This window comes from Perca flavescens, chromosome 19, assembly GCF_004354835.1.
Source record: "Perca flavescens isolate YP-PL-M2 chromosome 19, PFLA_1.0, whole genome shotgun sequence".
In the NCBI taxonomy this organism is placed as follows: domain Eukaryota; kingdom Metazoa; phylum Chordata; class Actinopteri; order Perciformes; family Percidae; genus Perca; species Perca flavescens.
The window spans coordinates 22,353,052-22,373,519 of NC_041349.1; the positions used below are offsets into that span (position 1 = coordinate 22,353,052).

At 40.5% G+C, this 20,468-nt stretch overlaps 1 protein-coding gene across 3 annotated transcripts; it reads right to left on the reverse strand.

Annotated features, from left to right (window-relative positions):
• Positions 1-6,244: 6,244 nt before the first annotated feature.
• ccdc149a (coiled-coil domain containing 149a) lies at positions 6,245-19,322 on the reverse strand. Of its 3 annotated transcripts, none has more exons than XM_028564094.1 (12): positions 18,981-19,322; positions 17,700-17,861; positions 17,489-17,527; positions 16,521-16,628; positions 16,282-16,398; positions 15,610-15,782; positions 14,991-15,063; positions 14,768-14,852; positions 13,939-14,083; positions 13,623-13,699; positions 9,252-9,344; positions 6,245-7,418 (listed from the first exon to the last, which is right to left on the reverse strand). In XM_028564094.1, exons 1-12 carry the CDS (start codon positions 19,029-19,031, stop codon positions 6,898-6,900), a joined length of 1,644 nt encoding a protein of 547 aa, XP_028419895.1. In that variant the 5' UTR covers positions 19,032-19,322; the 3' UTR covers positions 6,245-6,897. The 3 variants fall into 3 exon arrangements, with proteins under 3 accessions (XP_028419895.1, XP_028419896.1, XP_028419897.1); XM_028564095.1 differs by lacking the exon at positions 18,981-19,322 and adding an exon at positions 18,611-18,629; XM_028564096.1 differs by lacking the exons at positions 6,245-7,418; positions 9,252-9,344 and adding an exon at positions 12,523-12,696.
• Positions 19,323-20,468: the final 1,146 nt, after the last annotated feature.

A 20,468-nucleotide genomic window follows, 5' to 3' on the forward strand; every position in this document is an offset into this window, starting at 1 on the left:
TAAAAAAGTGTTGCATTTGCAACACTTTTGAATACCCTTTGTAGTGATATATGGAGTTTTTAAATGTTTATTAATTAGTTTATTTTTATGTTTTCAGATAATGTTGGATGCACTTTAAATTCCCTTCCAGAATGAATAGGAAGATTTTTCTTGTGTTATCAGGACTATAGTTTACAGGACTCTGCAGACATGCACAAACACTTGATCCAGTCTGGAATGTGCAACCAGGAAAAGTGAAGAGCATGAATATTTTTACTTCTCAGCTCTGTTAGAAGAGCTCAAAATCCTTCTTTCAACCTCTACAATTATAAAGTGATGAATAATATGTCACTGAAGACAATCATTGCCGTTGACACAGGTAATTACACAGCCTGGACATTGCTAACAAGCTGCATAATGGCAAATGGCTCATTGCTTATAGCTGGGGGATTGATGGTGATGTTAAGGAGAAGTCAACGTTACAACAAAGTCATAATTCTCTAATATGCAAGGATAATTTAAAATACCGGGTTTCCCCCACCTTTCGGTCTGTCTCACTTTCACAGGCTATTAAATAGCACTCCAACTGTGTATGAAATAGCTCTGGCAAACACTCCTGCAGAGCTGGCGATGAGAGCATAGACAATACTGTGGACTAATCATTTTCAAATATTGCTACATGAACTTTAACTGCCACCCCCAGCTTTAAAGAACTGGACACAAAATAGGTTAAAAGACAGCAATAACATATGTCCAGAGCAGAAAATATAATCTAAAAAGGATGTTTGTATGTCCCTACCATGCTTTAGTTTCATACAATACCTGGAGCATGAATGGATTACTGAACCACACGGGCCAGGGGTTCCGAGAGGTCTGGGCCTGAGTCTCTCTTTGAACTGACAACACTGAATAACTGCCAACCACATCCAGTCTAAGGAGCAAATGACCAGAAAAAGACTCAAAACTACACAGAGAGATGTAAAACAACCACAAAGAGACACAAAACGACTACAAAAAAATGCAAATGAGAGATGCAATAGGACAACAGGATGCAAAGCAAACACAAAGAGATGCCAAACCACATTTGTAGTCTTTTTACAGGCCTTCTACATGCCTGTGTCCAGGGGCACCATGTATTGAAGGAGTGCATTCAACAACACACAATAAAAATAACATTAGCTGAGCATCAGGAGAATCTAGCGTTACATTACAAAACATGCACTGAAGTTATTTAGTTGGATTTTGGATGAGGAAACACAGGTAATTAATATCTTAATTTATATTTATGTATTTTTAATATTATGTTTATAAATAATATTCTTTATATTGCTATACTGGTTACAGTTATTTTAGTCATACCCTGTGTACAAGTGTTGGGATCAGATGCTCTCATTGAGAGACTACAATAACCGTACTTGTGAAATGAAATTCAGCACCACACTGCCTGTGGGTCAGCCAGAGATATATGGATAGGTTCTTTTTAAACAGGTCCAACCAGAGGATGATACTGGTAATGGAGGAGGAGGAGAAGGGAAATGAGTGAGGATGTAGGCTTGTTACAGGAGTGAAAGGGTCCAGCTCATTGGAAAATTTGGTTAAGTCCTGCTGGAAAACTTCGGACAAACAAACTGCAACCAAGATTACCCATTGACCATTTTCTTATCTTGAAATAACATGACTAATTATACACTGTCTTATTGGATGTTGTAGTGAGTACTCTTGTATCAATTAAGAGGAAATGTTGAACTGCAATGATCTATGAGAGTCTCGAACTTTCCTGAATAAATCTTTTTATTAATATTGACTTCTGTGCTCATTGCTCTGCAAGATTACATAATGAAGGAATTCCTGTTTGCGAGATATTAAAGAAAATATTTTACGAAACTCCTTTAATGATGAATCTGAATCTGATGAAGATAAAACTGTAATAATAACTACCAAAGATCTACCATAAATGGTGCCTAAAAGACAACTGCATCATACCAACGCCCACAACAAGTTTGGCCCAACTCTGATTCTCCTGCTGGGTGGGGAAAGTAGCATCTGCAGCTGTTGCCCCATCACTGATATCACATCACCAGGTCCTGTCAGCCCTTATCACACTGGCCCACCATCTCCTATCTTAATAGAGATCTGACTGTATGCTGTGGCTACGTGCTGACCCCCGGCGTGGCCTTTCTGCTTATCGGCCGTGCGCAAGCTCACGCTCCTCCAACATCCTGCAACTTTGCCAGCCTTGCTTGCCAGCAGGGCCTTCAAAGCCATGTTGTTGTTGTTGTTGTTGTTGCTGGTGTTGTAGTCAGTTTCAGTTTTGCCTCCAAGAAATCTGGAAACTACTGATGTAGGTCACAGGGGACGAAGAACCATAGGCAGCGGCAGGGCAGCAGGATTCTGTGATCAAGGAAACTTCTATATTAATATGAGGGCTGATGGCAGTTCCAGTGTATTTACAGTCTTTCTGATAGATGAATACATATTCAACTACATTACATTTGATGTTGCTTTAAAAGAATAGTTCGACAATTTGGGTAATTATATGCTTACTTGCCAAAAGTTAGATGAGAATATCTATACCAATCTCATATCTGTGAGGTAAATATAAGGCTACAGCCAGCATCCGGTTAGCTTAGCTTAGCATAAAGACTGGAAATGGGGGGTAAACAGCCAGCATGGCTAGAGTTTTGTCATCATCATGAGGCTGAGCAGGCAATCAGTGGAGACTTCAGAACGTCACTACGTCCGACAGAAAATAGTCCCGCACAAAACCCAGTGTAAAACGGCAAACAGTTGTTTCTACACTTCAGTTTTACTTTCACTTCATACTTTATTTCTCCCCATGAGGAAATTTGTTTTGGACTCCCCAATGCAGTTCCACAATAATTCAGACACAGCCAGGCCAGCTGTTTCCCCCTGAGTCCAGGGTTTATGCTAGGCTAATTGGCTGCAATTTCATATTTAGCATACAGTACAAGAGTGATATCAATTTTCTCATCTGACTGTCAGAAAGAAAACTGAGTTTATTTCCCCAAATGTTGAACTACTCTTTAATTTAAACAGTTTGAGTGTAAATAAGACACCAACAGCCTAACTCTTTTATAGAATGCCAAGCTCATGTGGGAGGACAAGATTAGTGTGCATCATGTACATGTAAGATGAAGAGAAGTAGATTTAGGCTGACTCAATTTACCTATCTGCAACTGACTATACTACCATATTCATACTTGACAGCTGAAGTGATGAGAATATGCTCACAGTAATTGCAGAGATACAGAATCCATTTGAAAGTGCAAATGATGCAGCAATGCATATCGTATCTATGATACATTAGAATTTTTAACTCCACATGAAACAAGCAGGAAAAATATGACTGACATATTTTGCCTGTTTTTTCCCCTTTCCTATTATCTCAGATAATAACAGCCTTGTCAGCAACAGAGCAGAAAGTAACACTCCTCAAATCGCAGCACCCGGGGAGCAAACCTGCAGGGCTCTGCAATCTCCACTGTCTCAGAGGCAACACATGATAAAACTCAGGTAAGCGTAAAAAAGCAAGGTGAGAGAATGAAGCATGGATCATAAGGGCACTGACCATCACTGGAAGGGGCATCTGGTTGGTATAGTAATTAACCCTGCTGAGTGGTTGGCCTGGAAACTGCTGGCTCCACATCCCCCTGTCCACCCCCATCCCTCAAACCTTTGGAGGACCCAGAGATGATGGGGTGTCAAACCCTCCCTGGTCACACTTATTAGAGCCAGTGAGCATTGTTGTGACCTGGCTCGTCTCTCCCACTATCCAGGCTCCAGGGTATGATAACTGGGGGGGCTAGGGATCAGAACAAAGCAAGTTGATACTGTGATAAGATTAGTGATATATATGATATGGTACAACCCATCTCTACATCTAAAACATGAAAGGGTAGCAGCCAAGTACAAAGCTACAAAAAGCACAGGTCATGCATACATAACGATTCCTCCCTTGATCTCTCTTTGAAGCACAAATACAGAGAGGCAACCACACACCTGAGTGATTTAAGCAGCATGGGGCCAATCAAAGCACTTCACAATGCACATTTTGTACTTGCCCTCTAGTTGGGGATGTCGCTGTCACAGATAAAGGGCTAAGATTAGTTTTTGGCATGGGCTAGTTGCTGGTACCATAGCCTCATTTATCTGTAGTGGTGATGATTGGCTTCAACAGGTCTTAACAATCCTCTTTTGCTCTCTCGGGTGTGGGGAGGCAGCCTGAATCTTTTAGCTGTGTGACAAGACCAAATACCGGCCTATGAAATCCTGACAGGTATTGGTCAGAGCGGCACCATCTCTGATGGATCTTTAGCAAGTAAAAGCTCATATAGCATGTTTATGGTGGTTGTTTGTGTGGTTATAGGGGGTTAATTCAAGTAATTAACTGGCAATGCATTCATTGGAGCAACTAAAATGGTATAAATCTGGTATAAACAAACTAATATTGGATTTTTTTTAGGCCAATGACGATCTCAATATTAGAGAACTCTGGAAATACTGTAATGATATATTGGCAGATAGTCGTACAATAGTAAACATACGTATATAAGATCCACATTTTGACAATTGTGGCCACAATGCAAGTTGAAAAATTGCAGTCAGTGCTCTCTGGTGGACAGACTATGTAATGGTGATACCATTTCTAAAAGTCCACAAAAACATATACTGTATTTCTTTCATATAATTTCTGTACTGTAATTTATTTTTACTCACTGGCCAAGATATACAAAATACTTATATATCTGTTGTGAGCAAATATCGTCCTATATTTAGGATCTGGTCATTCTTAATTAATTTTTTTATTTTTTATTTATGTGTTTTTTAGTGAAATAGTGAGAAAGCCTGGCAGTTAACGTAATAGAAAATGTTTAAATAACGCAGAACAGACAAAAAAAATATTGTCAACTTCAATTCATGTCATTTCTGACCGGCCCACAACTGTGGCTCCTTCCCTTTCCACAGCTTTCCTGAAATAGACTCACAACTGTGTTCTTTCTTTTCTAACACATATGCAAAGCTCAGTAATTTCTTTCAGGCTTTCATGTGCATGAAAAAAAAAAAAAAAATGGTCAACGACTTTTTGAGGAACCCAACGCATGCTGGTATCATCTTGCAATTTCATTAGTTCAGACTCCATCTGGTTTATGAACTTAAACTCCTTGGGAAAAAAAAAGGCTTGCTGCAGTGTGCCAAATCAGCTGCCTGGCACAGGGCCGACACTGGGTACACACCATGGCTCCCTAGCTCCAATTCTTTCTCTCTCCTTGCCTCTATTTTGTGTCAGAGATTAAAAATAGCAAGTTGCCTTCTGCAGAATAAGCAGTTCATGGATTCTGGCTTTGACACTGTGTTTGCCTGGAGAGGCCAGCTGTCACCTGCATGCAGGAAGAGTAGGACTCACCACTGATTCTCAATACACAGTGGGCTCTGGACTCTGGCTGTGAGACAAAATGGGTGTGTCCGTGCATCCATTTACAGTGCTGAAAAACTTTTTGTTTTCAAAATTATACAATCATACCGAGACGTTTGTGTGTTTGCATGAGCTGAAAAAACCTTCTAAGACCCTAAAAAGTGGAAAATATATAAATTACGTTTCACACATGGACAACTGAAATAAATATCCTTCCAAAAATGGATATGTTAATTCAATTAAAAATAAAATTTGAATATTTCTAGGATTTTAGACAACTCAACATTGATTTGTGATGCAAGAACAATTTTCTCCCAAGGCGGGAAAGAAGAGAATCAAGTTAAGCTGCTCTAATCTGTAAAACAATCAAAAGACTGAGACGGCTGCATTTAGAATTAATGAGAGATCAACCTTGTGAACACTTAGAAATTAGTCGGAGCGATTTTCTGCGGATATGGGCTCATTTTCTGGTTCAGAACATTACTATATAAAAAAAAAAACCTCATCTGTGTGTGAAAGCTCAAACAAATATTGCACAGAGTTCCCAAAGTCAGCCTCTGTGTCAGAGTGGAAGTGTAGTTTAGATGAAAATCCTGCTTGTGTGGTTTCTAGCTTCAGGAGGGACCGGATACAAATATCAATAAAGAACTTTCAATGTCACTAGACCAGTGGTCCCCAAAATACCATGAGCCCTGGCAGGTGAACTCAAGTACCTCTTCACTGACAAGAGTTACAGTTAGTCATTTAAAGTGGATACTGTTACAATCATGTTCTCATACAATTGATTTTTTGTGGGTGCTTGTGCGTGGGTCAGATAAGACCAACTTCAAGACAGGTTATTTTGCGGGTTTATTAATTTATATTAATAAATATCAGTATATATTTCCACATATAAGGCACATGTAGTCTCATCCAAATATCAACTTCTAAATAAATAAATAACTGACGGATTAGTAAGATTCACCTAATCATACGTAGAGATGAATACACATCAAAAGACATACGTACAGCACATTCATTACAAGTTTTAGTAAGCCAATTTTGACCCCCTATGAGAATAGCAAAATGCAGTACTCAGTTTATTGGCATCCCTTAGGAGGAAGAAGAAAGCAAACAATTGGGATCATCTTATCCTAGGGGAAAGTAAGAAGGGAATATAGGGCACAGGAGTTGAGGTTGCTATATTTGTTATTTTCCTAGCTAAATTCTTCCTGTAGGGCATGAAGTTTGCAACTCCATTGATTTCAAGATTTTGTGTTCCAGCGCAGCAACGACCCTGTCTAGTAGCACCTCCGGCTCTGTCAACGGTGGCTGAAAAAGTGTTTTTTTCTCTCTGTTTTATTGAGTAAAACAGAGCTGCTAGGTGGAGCAGGGAGCTAGCGTGCGGTGGCCACGGTGTGTGAATGCAAGTAGGGCTGATTAATGCAATTATCAATGAGAACGACAAGGACGTGGATTTAAATAAGTCTTTCAGTGACGTCCGATCATGCCAAGCTGTCACTATGACAGGTGTCACTGCGCAGATCCACAATGTCCCAGTCCTCTGTATTCGACACCTCTGTGGACTGGTTCTCTGGAATTGATACAGAGTCTTCTACATGTTCAGGTGCATGATGACCCACTTCTGAATGATCAAAAGAGGCTTGTTTCATTGGAAGCCATGAAAGGTCTGACTCAGTGGACATTACACCCAGCGCCAGAGCTGCCTCTTCTCCTTCCTCCACCGTGGAACCCAGTTCTTCATCCTCCCCTCCCTCTACCTCATGCCCCGCTTCTTCCACTGGACTCCGCCCCTCCACCAGCCCTGAGGCGGCTCCATCTCCCATCAGGGTCTCGATTTCTCCCCCTCTCCTGTCAATCCCATTTGTCTCCACCCCCACCAGAGGCTCCAGGCTGTTGAGCTGTGCAGGTGCGTCTTCCCTGCTGACGCCATCTGTGCCAAGATCGCTGCCAGCGGTGTGGCATTCCCACGATGATTCATGTGAACTTCTGTCGTCTGACACAGCTGGGAGAGGGAAGATGAGACAACTGGTCATTTTAATTGCTCATTTGATCTGAGGCCATAGTTAAATTAGAATACAAGTACTTTGGCCCTAACCCTAACCCAACAAAGACAACTTTATTTAATTTGCATCTAATAAAGTGAGACGTATCTTTGACTCTTTTCCTGCTTCCAATGTTAGCTACATGATTGCTGGATATAAGCCAGACACTCTATAGTGTTTAATAGAACATAACGTAATCTCGGAGATTATTCCTTCACAGCGCTGTGCAATGCGAGAAAATCTCAGAGATGAACCGGGCAGACACAGCACTTTTCATCAGACTCACCCTGGGTTGGGTTAATTAAGTCTACTGCTAACTTACAACACTAATAACATTGCAGTTGCCAAAATGCCCCCGCGAGTCAAATCTATACTTCACCGTTAACCGTCTAGCCAATAAACCTGTATGGAAATGAACACGTCTGTTGACGGGTTACATTAGTTAACGATCATACCACACAAGCTCTCTCTCTCTCTCTCTCTCTCTCTCTCTCTCTCTCTCTCTCTCTCTCAATGGGCCAGGTGAGTAGCGCACAGCCATGAGTCCATGACGCTAATGTCTGATTACTCTACATTTTCACTGTGATATTTTGTGATTACATTCTGAATCTGCAACGTTCTCTGTCAGGTAAATATAGAAGTACAATGTCTTCCTCTGATGTAGACGTAGCCCACGCAGTAAGTCAGTACTAGGCTATACAGTGGAGTTGCATATTAAGTGGTTTGGGGTCCTTCTGTAAGTAATATTGGGGTACAAAAAAAGAATTCTACAAGCAGCAAAACCACGGGCCACGCAATCAGCCCGTTCCAAACAGGCCCATTTTCAACGGCCTCTGTACTATTAATACTAATACTCCTAATAAAGAACTCTGGCACAGTGGCAACATTTCAGCCAGAGTTTACAATGCATTTTAAGGAGGGAAAAACACACGCATATAAAGCACAAAACAATAACAGTTGGTAGTTAATGAGTTATCGCTAAGCACGAAGAATTGAACTGATGTCACAGTAAGCAATTGACTAGCCAATATAAACTAAGGATGCTGAAAGGCCGAAGCCTATAATGGCGTGGCAGTCGATCGGTTAATTACTTCTATTAAATCTTTTTTTATGTGAGAAAAGTATGATTCAAAAACACTTACAAAAGAAAACACAAGGAAAACTTTCCTCTTTCTGGACCACTGTGTCAATGTAGAAAGTTATTTCAATTACTTATGTGACTGAAGTGCTTCCATGGCAACAGGCTAAATATAGCAGCAGCGCCACAGACAAGGGGACGCAAGACAAGTGTGACGCCCCGCATCTCGGCAGTAGCAACAGCTTAGTTCTGCTTCTTCGCCAAAATATGCTCTCACTTCGGGGATTACTGACCCATATTTGTGGAAGTGCAGGCAAAAAGGTTAAAGACTGCACATAGAGTCCCAGCCACCTTTTCTCACACACACACATACACACGCAAAAACACGCAGGAAGAAAGCAACATTACTTGAACTGGCATCCATATTTATGGCCCCCCCGTCCCCCATCCCCTTTCAAAGAGAACACGGCAGAAGTTTCTGAATGTCAGCGGGCGAGAATTTGCTTCACATTTTCAAAATGCCATGGCATTTGGGCAGCTTGCACCAATGAGAAGCAGAGAGGAGTGGAGGCGGGAAGGGAAAGGACTTGGGTTAAACATGGAAGATAGCAAGGAGTGTCTAGCACGCGGTGACTAATTAGGGTGTTTATCCCGTTAGCTGTGGGTTCTATTATCAATGGCTGGAGAAGCCAGTTACACACAATTACACACTCACCTTTGGATGGCTGCATGTTTGGCTGAGTTTTGGCACGTGTTGGATGAAGCTCTGGTTGAAGGTTTTCATTCAGTGTCATATTGTCTCGTGTCCCTGTAAGACCACAATCAAAGAACAAACGCACCCGGTTACTTTCACACCCAAATTACAACAAAAACACAAAGTAAGAGGTGTGAAGAGTTTGGGTCTGGTTAGAAATGGATGGAGCTCATTCAAGCACATGTATGGTGCTGTGGTGTGTGTGTGTGTGTGTGTGTGTGTGTGTGTGTGTGTGTACAAACATACATGCACATATAAATTGCAGTGCTCACAGGAAGTGGCTTTAGTTCCCTGTCATCTGTCTTCATTAGTGATGGCTGCATGCCTCTTAGGATGACACCATATGCTACTCATAGGAGACTGCACTATAAACCAGACATCACCCATACACACGTAAACTGTTTTCACATAAACACATGCATACACGGGCCTGTAAGTGCGCGCATCAGCCTTTGCCTTCACAGAAAGCCTGTGAATAGGCATGTTTCTCTGACCATTCAAGTGTGAGGCACAAAACCAAACCGAAGAATGAGAAAATGGTCGACTGGATGGCAGATGCGTAAGAATCATGAATGGTGAACGGAGACCATATTGTTATGAATACACTCCATATTGTTATGGATGCTCAGTGTTGACACGGACGTGGGAACAGTGAGTGATAGCGTGGGGTGGGGGGCTGTTTGGATCCTGTGGCTTCTACATATCAACTGTGGGCATCAAAAGAAGCAACAATGTTGCAGGATGTTTAAAAAAAGTTCCTTCTTATACAGAGACAGTGGTTTTACAGTGGCCTCCACAACTATTGGATGGACAGCCATTACATTTGGTACAAACTATTATACCCCGTCAGGAAGAATTATAATAACTTTGCTGATCCCAGGTCAACATTTCAATTTGTCTAGTTTGACCAAATACTAAATTAATGACATCCCCATCAGCTTCAGTTCTAAATTATGTTTATTGCTAATTAACAAAGATGGTGAATTTGGTAAACATTATGCATCAGTTTGTTAGCACCGCCACTTTATTGCCTGATGTCATTTAGTAACTAATTTTGATCATTAGCAACCAGTTGAAATACCTATTATAAGAAGTATAATGTACATATGTAATTTTATGTCCTTATAAAATTACCATTTTTACAGTAAGTCATCTGCAACTTGTTATAGCTGAAATGACTAGATGGGAATGTTTTTGGTTAACCCAATGAATCAAATATCTGGAAAAAAAATGTTACATGACATTAATGAAACATGAATGAATCAAATACTGCCATAAAGCAATAACGCTCATTGACTAGAAACACAACGACCCAATACAACCAGAGAGATCAATCAATTGGATGAGTTAAGAAAAGGTCTTAAGGTTTAAGACTACGCCTTCATCCGAGCACTCTCTTTAAGTTTTGAGAGAGGCCTTAGAGGAGTTTTGCAGACTGCCTTTGAAAGCCAATAATAAGGTGGTGTTGGTTACTGAAGAGCAGGGCCCACACTGAGCGCAGCAGTGGGTCTCCAGCGCCAGGCAGCACTGCGGAGGAAGCAACTTCTTTTTAAACCTCTCTGGCAGCTGCCTGACCAGCCATCTAACCATCTCCTCTTCTCCCTAACACACATACAAAATACTGTATATGCGTATGCAACCATCCCGCAAAGATAACAGGCTGTTTTGCATTATATGACACTCCAACATACGGGATCATACACTCCATATCACAAATAAGGAGACAAAAAAAGAGATGTCTGTCAAACAGTCAAACGGTTAAACCTTACACTGGGATGCAGTGCTGTCTAGCTCTAGAGTGACAAGGCAATGCCTGCATCTTGAATGGAAACAAGTCTGCCACTGGACCAAAACAAAGCTATATGGGTGCATTCTTTATCCACATCTGTCTTTTCAATAGTTGATGCACACTGACATGCTTTCACTTGCGGTGTTACATTTCAGGTGCACTCATTCACCATGGGGGTTGGGTGAACTGGAAGACTGGTGGGGATCTATCAATCACAACTTTATCCGACTCACTGCATCGATGTCATTGTTATTGTTTTTGGCTCTCTCTGATCCTGAGACAACGTAGTCACCTCTAGTTTTCTCCGGGTCTCAGATAGGCAGCCAAGGCCCTCCATCCTATCCTGTTTGCCTTTAATATCCATCAGCCCAACTTCGTATCACATCAAGGCCACAGACGCCACATCTCTCGCTATATTTCTGTCTCCCTAACTGTGGTGGACAGTGTGGTCGTCAGGCACTCTGGGCCCTCGCCTACAAATTCCCTAATAACGGCACATTCCCCTAAATGTGTTTGTAATGTGGGCAATCATTTTCAGTAATGGATGCTTGTCAGTTTTATGGCGGTGAGAATGACGGTCTCATGACAGGGCACCTCCATCCAGCCGCAGCCCCTCCACCTCTCAGTCTGGTTTATACACGGCACAACATCTCCCTCCAGTGGGAAAAGCGGGGAACTTTTTTTTTTTTTTAGGTAGGCCGTCTTTTTCTGACTGCAAATGTAGTTTGGGATACTAATTTTTGATACAGTTTACATTTGGTTGCGGTTCTCTGAGGATGAGGTTTATTTAAAAGATGGAAAAAGCTGGCAGCCGTCTTATCAAAATATAAGGGCTGCTATGGATGCAGTGCATATCAAAACATATTTCATTCATAAGCCGGGGTTTACTCATATACACAGATGCAGGGATACATAAAAAATAAAAAATGGTGTTGTATATGTAATTGCGTTTTTGAATACTAGTTGAAGGAGCTTTTCTCCACTGTCTCACATAATGACAAGAATAAAAAAAAACTATATCTACAGTTTTGAGAGCACATTTTACTATTTATTTTATCATATCCTATTCCTGTATTAGTTTGACTCCAATTCCCAGAAAAACAACTTGGTCTGTTAATCAATTATTTTTCTCTTTTCTGACTATACAGTCTGCATTATATATCATTCTACGATATGACAGCCCTCAGTCCTGGTCTCACATGACTTTTGATTCAAATTCTTGCCAGTGAGAATCTGAGCACAATTTAAAATGAACCAAGAAGACAGTAGCGTGCTGCTTTTAATAAGTTCTCTCCTGTGATTAAAACATGCCCAACCCCAACATTCAAAAATAATATTTTTTCTCCCCTGAGTGTACATTTTCAGACAGATCCACTAGACCAAAAATATCAGTGTGTGATATTCAGACAGCCTGCTCTAGTCAATGCTATCATGAACAGACACATGAGCGGGTGGTCAATGGAGTCAACACATTGTAAACGGTGGGCATGAGGTGACACGCTTTCTGGGCGTCTGCCCAGATTTGTCCTGGCAGGACATAGTGGAGGGCATGGATGGGCTAAGGGGGGCAGAAGGAATACATACTCCCAATTCCCACGGATACGCGGTAGGTCAAGCCTGAGACGCAGCAAGAGAAGAAAGAAAGACACACCGTTATCAACATAAAACCTCATTAATGTAATGAGTGTAATGTAATTAATATTTCGATTGAAAAAAAAGAAAAAAAAGGTAAATCAGTGTAAGCCAGTTTGCTAGCTATAACAAACGAGATAATGGTTTTTTAAAAAAAAAAACAAATATATATATAATATATATATATTATAAAAAAAAATATATATATATATATATATATATATATATATATATATATATATATATATATATATATATATATATACACACATTAAAGAGCAATGTATGTGAGGGAAAAACATTCTCTTCTTAAATTTCAGCAAATTCTTAAATTATAAAAAGGGACATAAATGGCACTTTATAACAAGTTAACGGGTCGGTAGTTAACCTCTTATTTTTACATTTACTTTATGTGAACATGCACGCACGCACACCCATAGTCACACGGTCATGTTTGCTAATGGTGTGGTAGTGGAAGTACCAACCGGTCAAAAACATAGGCTGAACCATTGTCACACAGTCTTTGCGAGAGTGGATACATGCAGAGGTTGAGACTGATGCCTACAGTAAAGTTCCTGATCATATGTAACTGCCTTATAGACAATTAACTACACACAGCAGCTCTAACTTCTACCCACTTTGCTCTAATTCACATTCTTACAAATCTCTGTTTACTAGCTGGATTTATCAGAAACATTCAACAATAATTATAGAATTGTGAAACGATGATGATTATTTATTAGACAAACCAAAATAATGTATATCCATGACATATTACTGTAGGACTGTTATTACTCTGTCTTTGTTTAATAAGTGGATTTTGGTTTCAGGACTTTAAGAAGGAGACTGCAATGTGGTACAGCCTAAATGTATTTTCTGTGGAAGCTTTAACAGTTTGTCTTGAGACCCACCTGGAAGACTCCACAGTCCTGAAACCTCCAACGTCTTCAGCTTCTTTTCCAAATCAGCTACTCTGTTTCCAAGGATCCTGCAGACCAAGTACGATCAGGTTACTGGGGACTAATGAACAGTGTGTGTGTGTGTGTGTGTCACAGTCCAGTGTTTGCTTTCGAGGTGGAGGAGGATTCTCTGAACAGGTATGTAAACATAGTGTGCCAGGAGGATGACGTTTAAAAGGTGAGGCTTGTGAAAAAGGGAAAGGCTTGAAGTCAGTGGAGGAGCATGTGAGGGTTCCTCCGACATCATTATAATGTACCATTTCATTACCTGTTGGTGTGCCTCTGGTGCTGGATGACCAGGTTCTTCTCGTGGATGGTCTCCAGCAGAGCCGTGGCCAGGGACTTGAGGTCGGAGATGGACTGAGGCGTGGCTGGCAGGTTGCAGCCCTGCTCTTCCAGGAGCATCTCCTGAACTAAAAAAAAAAAAAAAAAAAAAAAAAAAAAAAAAAATTCAGATTAAAAAAAAAGGCAAGAATAGAAGGAGAGAAAAAAAAGAAGAAAGCTTTTATATTTGAAGCCATCTACAAAAACATGGTACTAACCTGCAACCTGCCAATAATGCACCAGTCAAACTTCACAAAACATACATACATACATACACACATACGGGTGAATTAACATGAGATGGGGAAAACAGCACGACAAGAGCAAGACAGAGATGGAGAGTTAAAAACAGCTGTCTACTAGTGACACTCTCCTAACTTTAACTCGGGAGCCCACTGTGCTGCTTCTGCCAACTGTCAGTCTTGGCAGGCTCATTTCCCTTCCAGTGGTGCTCTCTACCACTCGGAATACAATTAGTAACCCAGCTGGTGCCCGAGCGGTGGCTTCAGGGATCGGCAAAAAGGAGTTATTAAATAATGCATTAAGACATGGCTAGAAACAAAGGTGTTTAATGAAACTTGTTCGTTATAATGAAGAAAGAATCAGTTGCAGAGTTTATCTGATCAAAAACTACCTCATGTGCCATAATACAGACAGAGGTGAGGGAAAACATTCTACTGGCCTTCAACGCTCCCCAGATCAGCTGCTCTGGTATCTATTTATCTCGGATTTTAAAGAGAAATCAAAGTGAGCTGAACAGTTTGTGTTTTCACCTTGTTTGGCTGAGAGGACGCCGGTTAGAGGACTGCTGTTTGATTTCCCATATGTGCTGTAGTTTTTTCTCCTCTCAAGAGCTGTCTGTGGGGAGGGGAAAACGAGAGAATAAAGCCTGCTCTGCCATGTTTGATCAACACTTTAAAAAAAAATGCAAATTCAGTTTGGTCAAATGAGTTGTTGATTTTTAAAACCTAAAAATCCCAGTGATTCCATCTGTACCTTGTACTTCATGATGTTGGATTTCAGCAGGTTCACTTCCTCTTGCAGTTGGCTGAGACGCTCATGCAAGTACCTGCAGTAACAATGATCCATATCACCATCATAAGAGTCACAGCATATATAATGAGATTGAAGAGGTGCAGATTGCATGCAAATCACAACCGGACACGGACAATAGTTTTAAGTTGAAGCTCAGGCAAACGTTTGAAATAAGTCAGACGTGCAATATTTACACAATGCTTTACTATTAGCGTAAGCCGTCCCTCATGATCATTTAAACTAATAGTCAAATCTACATTTTGGGGCATAAAAAAAACAATCATTATTGGTTTAATCTTACAAAAGCTCAAAGAAATCAAAAAGGACTCCCCTCACCTACTTAACATCATAATAAAGTACATGTATACAGGTGATGTTGCATTGTCCAACTGATACAACTTAAAATAGCAAACTAAGTACTACAGTACTAAGATTTAAAGCCATTTCCTGGGAATCTGCAACTCAGCTTTCCAGAGGCTGGATTAGAGATTTAGAAAAATAGAAGTGGAACGGGCTTGAAACAATGTTACTGGTGAAGGTTGTTCTGTGTCCTAGGTATCTGCTTCTTTGTCTCACGTACCTGTTCTCCATGCAGAGGGCATCCACATCAATGATGCGTGCCTCGCGGTTGCCCAAGATGTGGTTGAGCTCCACGTTGAGTCGGTAGGTCTTCTCCCTGAACACACTGCGCTCCGACTTCACGTCCTGCAGCTCGTCCGCAAGAGCCTTCATGTTGTGCTCCATCTCCTCCATCTAGAAGAAAAACAACCAGGCAAAAAGGTTCGTTAGAGACTCCACTGAAAGATATTTTGAAGCTTTGTTTACTAGAGTAAAGTTTGCTGAGTACATACACTGTTTTTAGCAATCAGCAAGAACACCTCAAAGGAAGGGAAAGTGTTGTTTTTTATCAAAATAATAGAATAAAATAGAACACCATCACAATGTAAGCCTCATAATGGCAGTATTTAGTGCACTGTGTGTATGTAGCTTGCAGGAGTGACAGTAGTCATGGGGTGAGAATCAAGTAGAAAAAGTGATGCATGTCCCGATGCACAAAATGTGAATGAATTGTATTATGAATTACTGAGGTTATTTTTGTATGTTTTGAAAATCCAAAGAAAATGTAGCTATGATCAAATTTCATTGTAACTGCACTGGACATGTTTGAATGGGATTGCTAAATTTGAGACAGTTGTCTAGGTTTTGGATAATTTAAAAAAAAAAAAATTAGAAAAAAAGGAAATTTATCAACCTGTAGCCCTGCTCTCTCTAGCTGGTTAACTAGATCCTCACGTTCATGGGCGGGGAAATGGCGCGCGCCCACCTCCTCATCCCCCAGCCTCTGTCGAGTAATGGTCATTCTCAGCAGCTATAGCAAAAAAAAAAAAAAAAAAAAAAACATTTGAAATGCACTGCGTATCTCAAACACATCTACTCATGCACTTGACTGAGTGAGGGGGTCATGTCATATGCTGGCCCTGGTAACATTACCTTGTTATCCCCCTGGGCCTCGGTGAGCCTCTGAGTCAGCTCCTTCACCTCCTCAGCCAGCTGTTTCGTTCGCTCCCTCGAGTCTCTCACCAGCTGAGCCAGGTTCACCTGAGGAGAAGGTGGAGAAGAAGAGTGAATGGCAATGGTATGTTTGGATGTAACAATGGTAACAGGCCACTTGATCCATCATGGAGAGGGTTCAAATCCAACAATTTAACCCATTCAATTAGGGTACCACATCCTTCTTCTTCAACTCATTGTTAACAAACAGAAACAACTCTGATTTACAGCTTTTGAATGGGTTGTCATCGAACACATCACACATAGGACTGAATGGAGTTCGCTATAAGAAAACAGAATTCTAGATAATCAATATCACAACAAAAATCCCTCTCAGTCTAAACCATAGATATATTTATTTCAAAGCAGATATTAATTGGTCATTTACTTTTTTTTTTACAACCAATTTACAAGAATCCGATTATTTACTGTACTGTATATGATAAGCTATAATATGTGTCAGCATTATCCTTTTCACAACACTGATGTTTGCCTGTCGTTTGTCCTCTAATCAGCAAGAAGCTTTTTTTATAATGCATTGCAATTCAGTAACAAACTCTTAAATTCTAGTGTCACAGCGTGCTTGAAAGCACCACCAAGCAGAGTCCTTCTCTTTATCTCTACATCTTTACCCGAACAATAATTATCTCGTAAGGTGGGTAGATTTTTACTGTGGACATGTTATCTGTATTTGGTTGCTTTTATGAGGATGTTGTTTGTCCATTGAGATCCTGTATTTGTTGTGATCACATGTCCCAGAGGTTATTCTCCCCAAACTAAATCAACATAACAAAAGGGAGGGAGCAATTTCAATTCAACCACACCACACAATTTACACTGTAACATAACAAAGGCAAATACTTTAGCATAAGTGGCAGTGAGAAAGTCTTAACTCAAACACAACTTACTTGATTGCGTTTTTCTGGTGGCAAAGAGGGGTCACCATCCTAAAATATGCAAAGAGTTACATTATCAAAATATTATCTGTCAAGCAAATATTACATTAAGCATACTGTTAAACATTCCCATTTAATTGCCTGACTGCTTGGTCAGAGAGTATATAGACAATACTGCGCACACAGACAAATGAAGATCACCTTGAAGGTTTGAACCACTCACAATGAGTTCCGTGTACTTTTTCTTGAGTCCCTGGTGGCGCTCCCTCAGCTGGTTGGCCATCATCTTGTACTGGTCTCTTTCCTGCTGACAGGTATCCAGCTCCTTGGACAGAATGAGCAGGGCCTCTTTCTTACTCTCCAGCTTGCGCTTACACACCAGGAACTACAACAAACACAGCGCACAAGGACACAACAGACACAAGTGGTATTATGAGATGCTATATTGTGCATACAGTTAATTGTAAGTCAACGTCTATCTCTCGTAAGCTTATTCTTGGCTTAAATATTTCCCTACCCTGCAATGGTAACGGTCAAATTACTAAATAGTGCAAATATTACAAGCCCCGACCAGTTTGCTACAGGTGGAAAAACACACACTGGAGCGTTAACGTGTAGATAAGACACAGCAGAAGGAACAGAGTAAACCTTGATAGCTGTCGGACCAGCTCGTAACCAAATGAAATAGCAGCCGCTACAAAAAGGAGCTGAATGTGCAGTAGTAGTGTGAAGTAAAGATTGTAGTATGGTGGGGTTGTGTAGCTCAACCATGCTAATCCCTTATGTGAAGCTGCAACAAATCAGTCTGCCAATTATTTTCTCATTTAATGGATGTCCGTTTGTTCTATAAAACATCATACAACAACTCAAAATAGTGAAAATGCCCATTACACTTCTCTAAAACCCAGGGTGGTGATATTACATTGCTTGTTTTCTCTAGCTGTCACACAAAGAAATACAGTAAATCCTTTGATTTTATTTGGGTTTGTGGTTCACTCTGCATTTATTGGAGTAATTTCATTATATTGGGTATTACTAAAGTTTCTATATAAGCTTTGTTTAAAAACAATTTTTGTGACTACACGTAAGCACTAGGCTATATGAGTAGTGCCATTTACAGTCAGTTAGGCTTACATTAGGTTTTCTATATCCATATAGGTCGAATCTTCAATCTGCAGATTTTGATACATTTATTCGAGGAAATGCAGTCCCACAGGTGGGCTTATCTGGTCTAGCCATAGAGTCTAGCACATAACGTTTAAGTGGAGTCAATGCATTTCCAACTAGCTTCCAAAAATAGCTAGCTTACCCCTTCAATGAATCGTTAGCCTATCTAGCAAAAGGCGAAAAAGTAGCGTTTATATGTGATGTTAAACAGCTCATCGGTCTAACGTCATTAACGTTATATCCAAGACACTGACGCTCATTCCATATGGATGAGGGAGCTTCTGTAAAATCAGTCCGTCTCTGCAACAGCTGTTCACGGTCTTCGCCACTCATTTACCTCGCTGACGAGCCCCTGCCAGTCACCCTCGCTCCTTTTGGAAGACTGCATTATCCGAAATATATATATATATTTTTACAGAATGTCAGGACCAGGTCTGACTCTCTGCCTCCGTTCGAGCTGCCTCTCCTCCGTTTGTTATCCTGCAACGCCACTTTCTTTGGCTCTGCTGTCAAGTCGCGCAGAAGAAGAAAAAAAAGATACGATTTCCGGTACAACGTTGACAATAAAGTTCTCGTTGAAGAAAATTAGTTTTGAGAAATAATTCCAAATGGTATGTATGCCGCTGGTATGCCCCAGTCTATGGTATGCCCTAACACTATTTAAGTATGAAACACTGGATATCCTACATTATTCGGAAGTAAAGCGAAACGGAAGCGCCCCTCTCTTGGGGAATAATAAGCCAGACATTAGCTGAGCCTCATTTCCAGTGGTGGAATGGATGGAAGTTACAAGTATTGTAATACAAATTCAACGTACTTGTACTTTACTTCAGTTATTTACATTTTAAGCAACTTTATATTTCTACTCCACCACATCGCAGAGGGAAATATTGTACTTTTTACTACATTTGTCAGCTTTAGATACCATTCAGATTACAGTTTATCCCCTTCCTGTCCAGTTTAAAAAACATGTATTTCCAGATTGATTTTGGATGTTTGTGATAAACCGAATGATGAAGTGTTCCTTTATGTCTTGTTTTTATGTTGCAATTATCCAACTTCTTAAGCTAAATAAACTATTTTAAACCTCTCTCTGATCAGTTAGAAAAAGCATCATCACAAAGCTGAAAACAGCTGTTTTTCTGAGTTTATGAAAAGTAGACTTTGTAGAGATACGTGGTTATCACAGGACAGCGATGGTACAAATAGGATGATCTTTATAGAATATGATGCGTTGCTATAGATCAAGAGTATACAGTATAAGGAGTTAAATGTGCACAACCTTAAATGCAACATACACATCTATGCAGCTGTAATACTAATCCTAAAAACATCATGTATTATAGTAAAACACTGACAAGGAACATTTTACTGCACAATAAGTAGGCTACTTTGACTAAGCACACTTTGCTGATAGTACTAATAAGGTTTTAAATACAGGACTTTTACGTGAAGTGGAGCATTTTCAGTGTGGTATTAGTACTTTTACTTAATTTAAGGATCTGAATACCCAGTATTATGTTACAACTGATATGTTGGGTGGATGAGAGGGGTGAAATTATCTTTGACCAATTTTATAATAAAACATCTTGCAATCCATCCATCCATCCATCCATCTTCGTCCGCTTATCCGGTGTCGGGTCGCGGGGGGAGCAGCTCCAGCAGGGGACCCCAAACTTCCCTTTGAGCAACATTAACCAGCTCCGACTTTTCAGGCGTTCCCAGGCCAGTATTGGAGATATAATCCCTTAGTTGGGTCTTTAATTTAGGGAAGGGGGATCTGAGATGCCCGAACCACCTCAACTGGCTCCTTTCGACGCAAAGG

Bases quoted from the DNA above. Each gene is read 5' to 3' on its own strand.
- ccdc149a (XM_028564094.1), bottom strand. From the start codon at position 19,031: ATGCAGTCTTCCAAAAGGAGCGAGGGTGACTGGCAGGGGCTCGTCAGC. The intron at 16,629-17,488 runs GTAAGTTGTGTT...CCTTCTCCTCAG, and splicing joins CACCAGAAAAACGCAATCAA to GTGAACCTGGCTCAGCTGGT. The intron at 14,853-14,990 runs GTACAGATGGAA...CCCTCCCCACAG, and splicing joins CCAACATCATGAAGTACAAG to ACAGCTCTTGAGAGGAGAAA.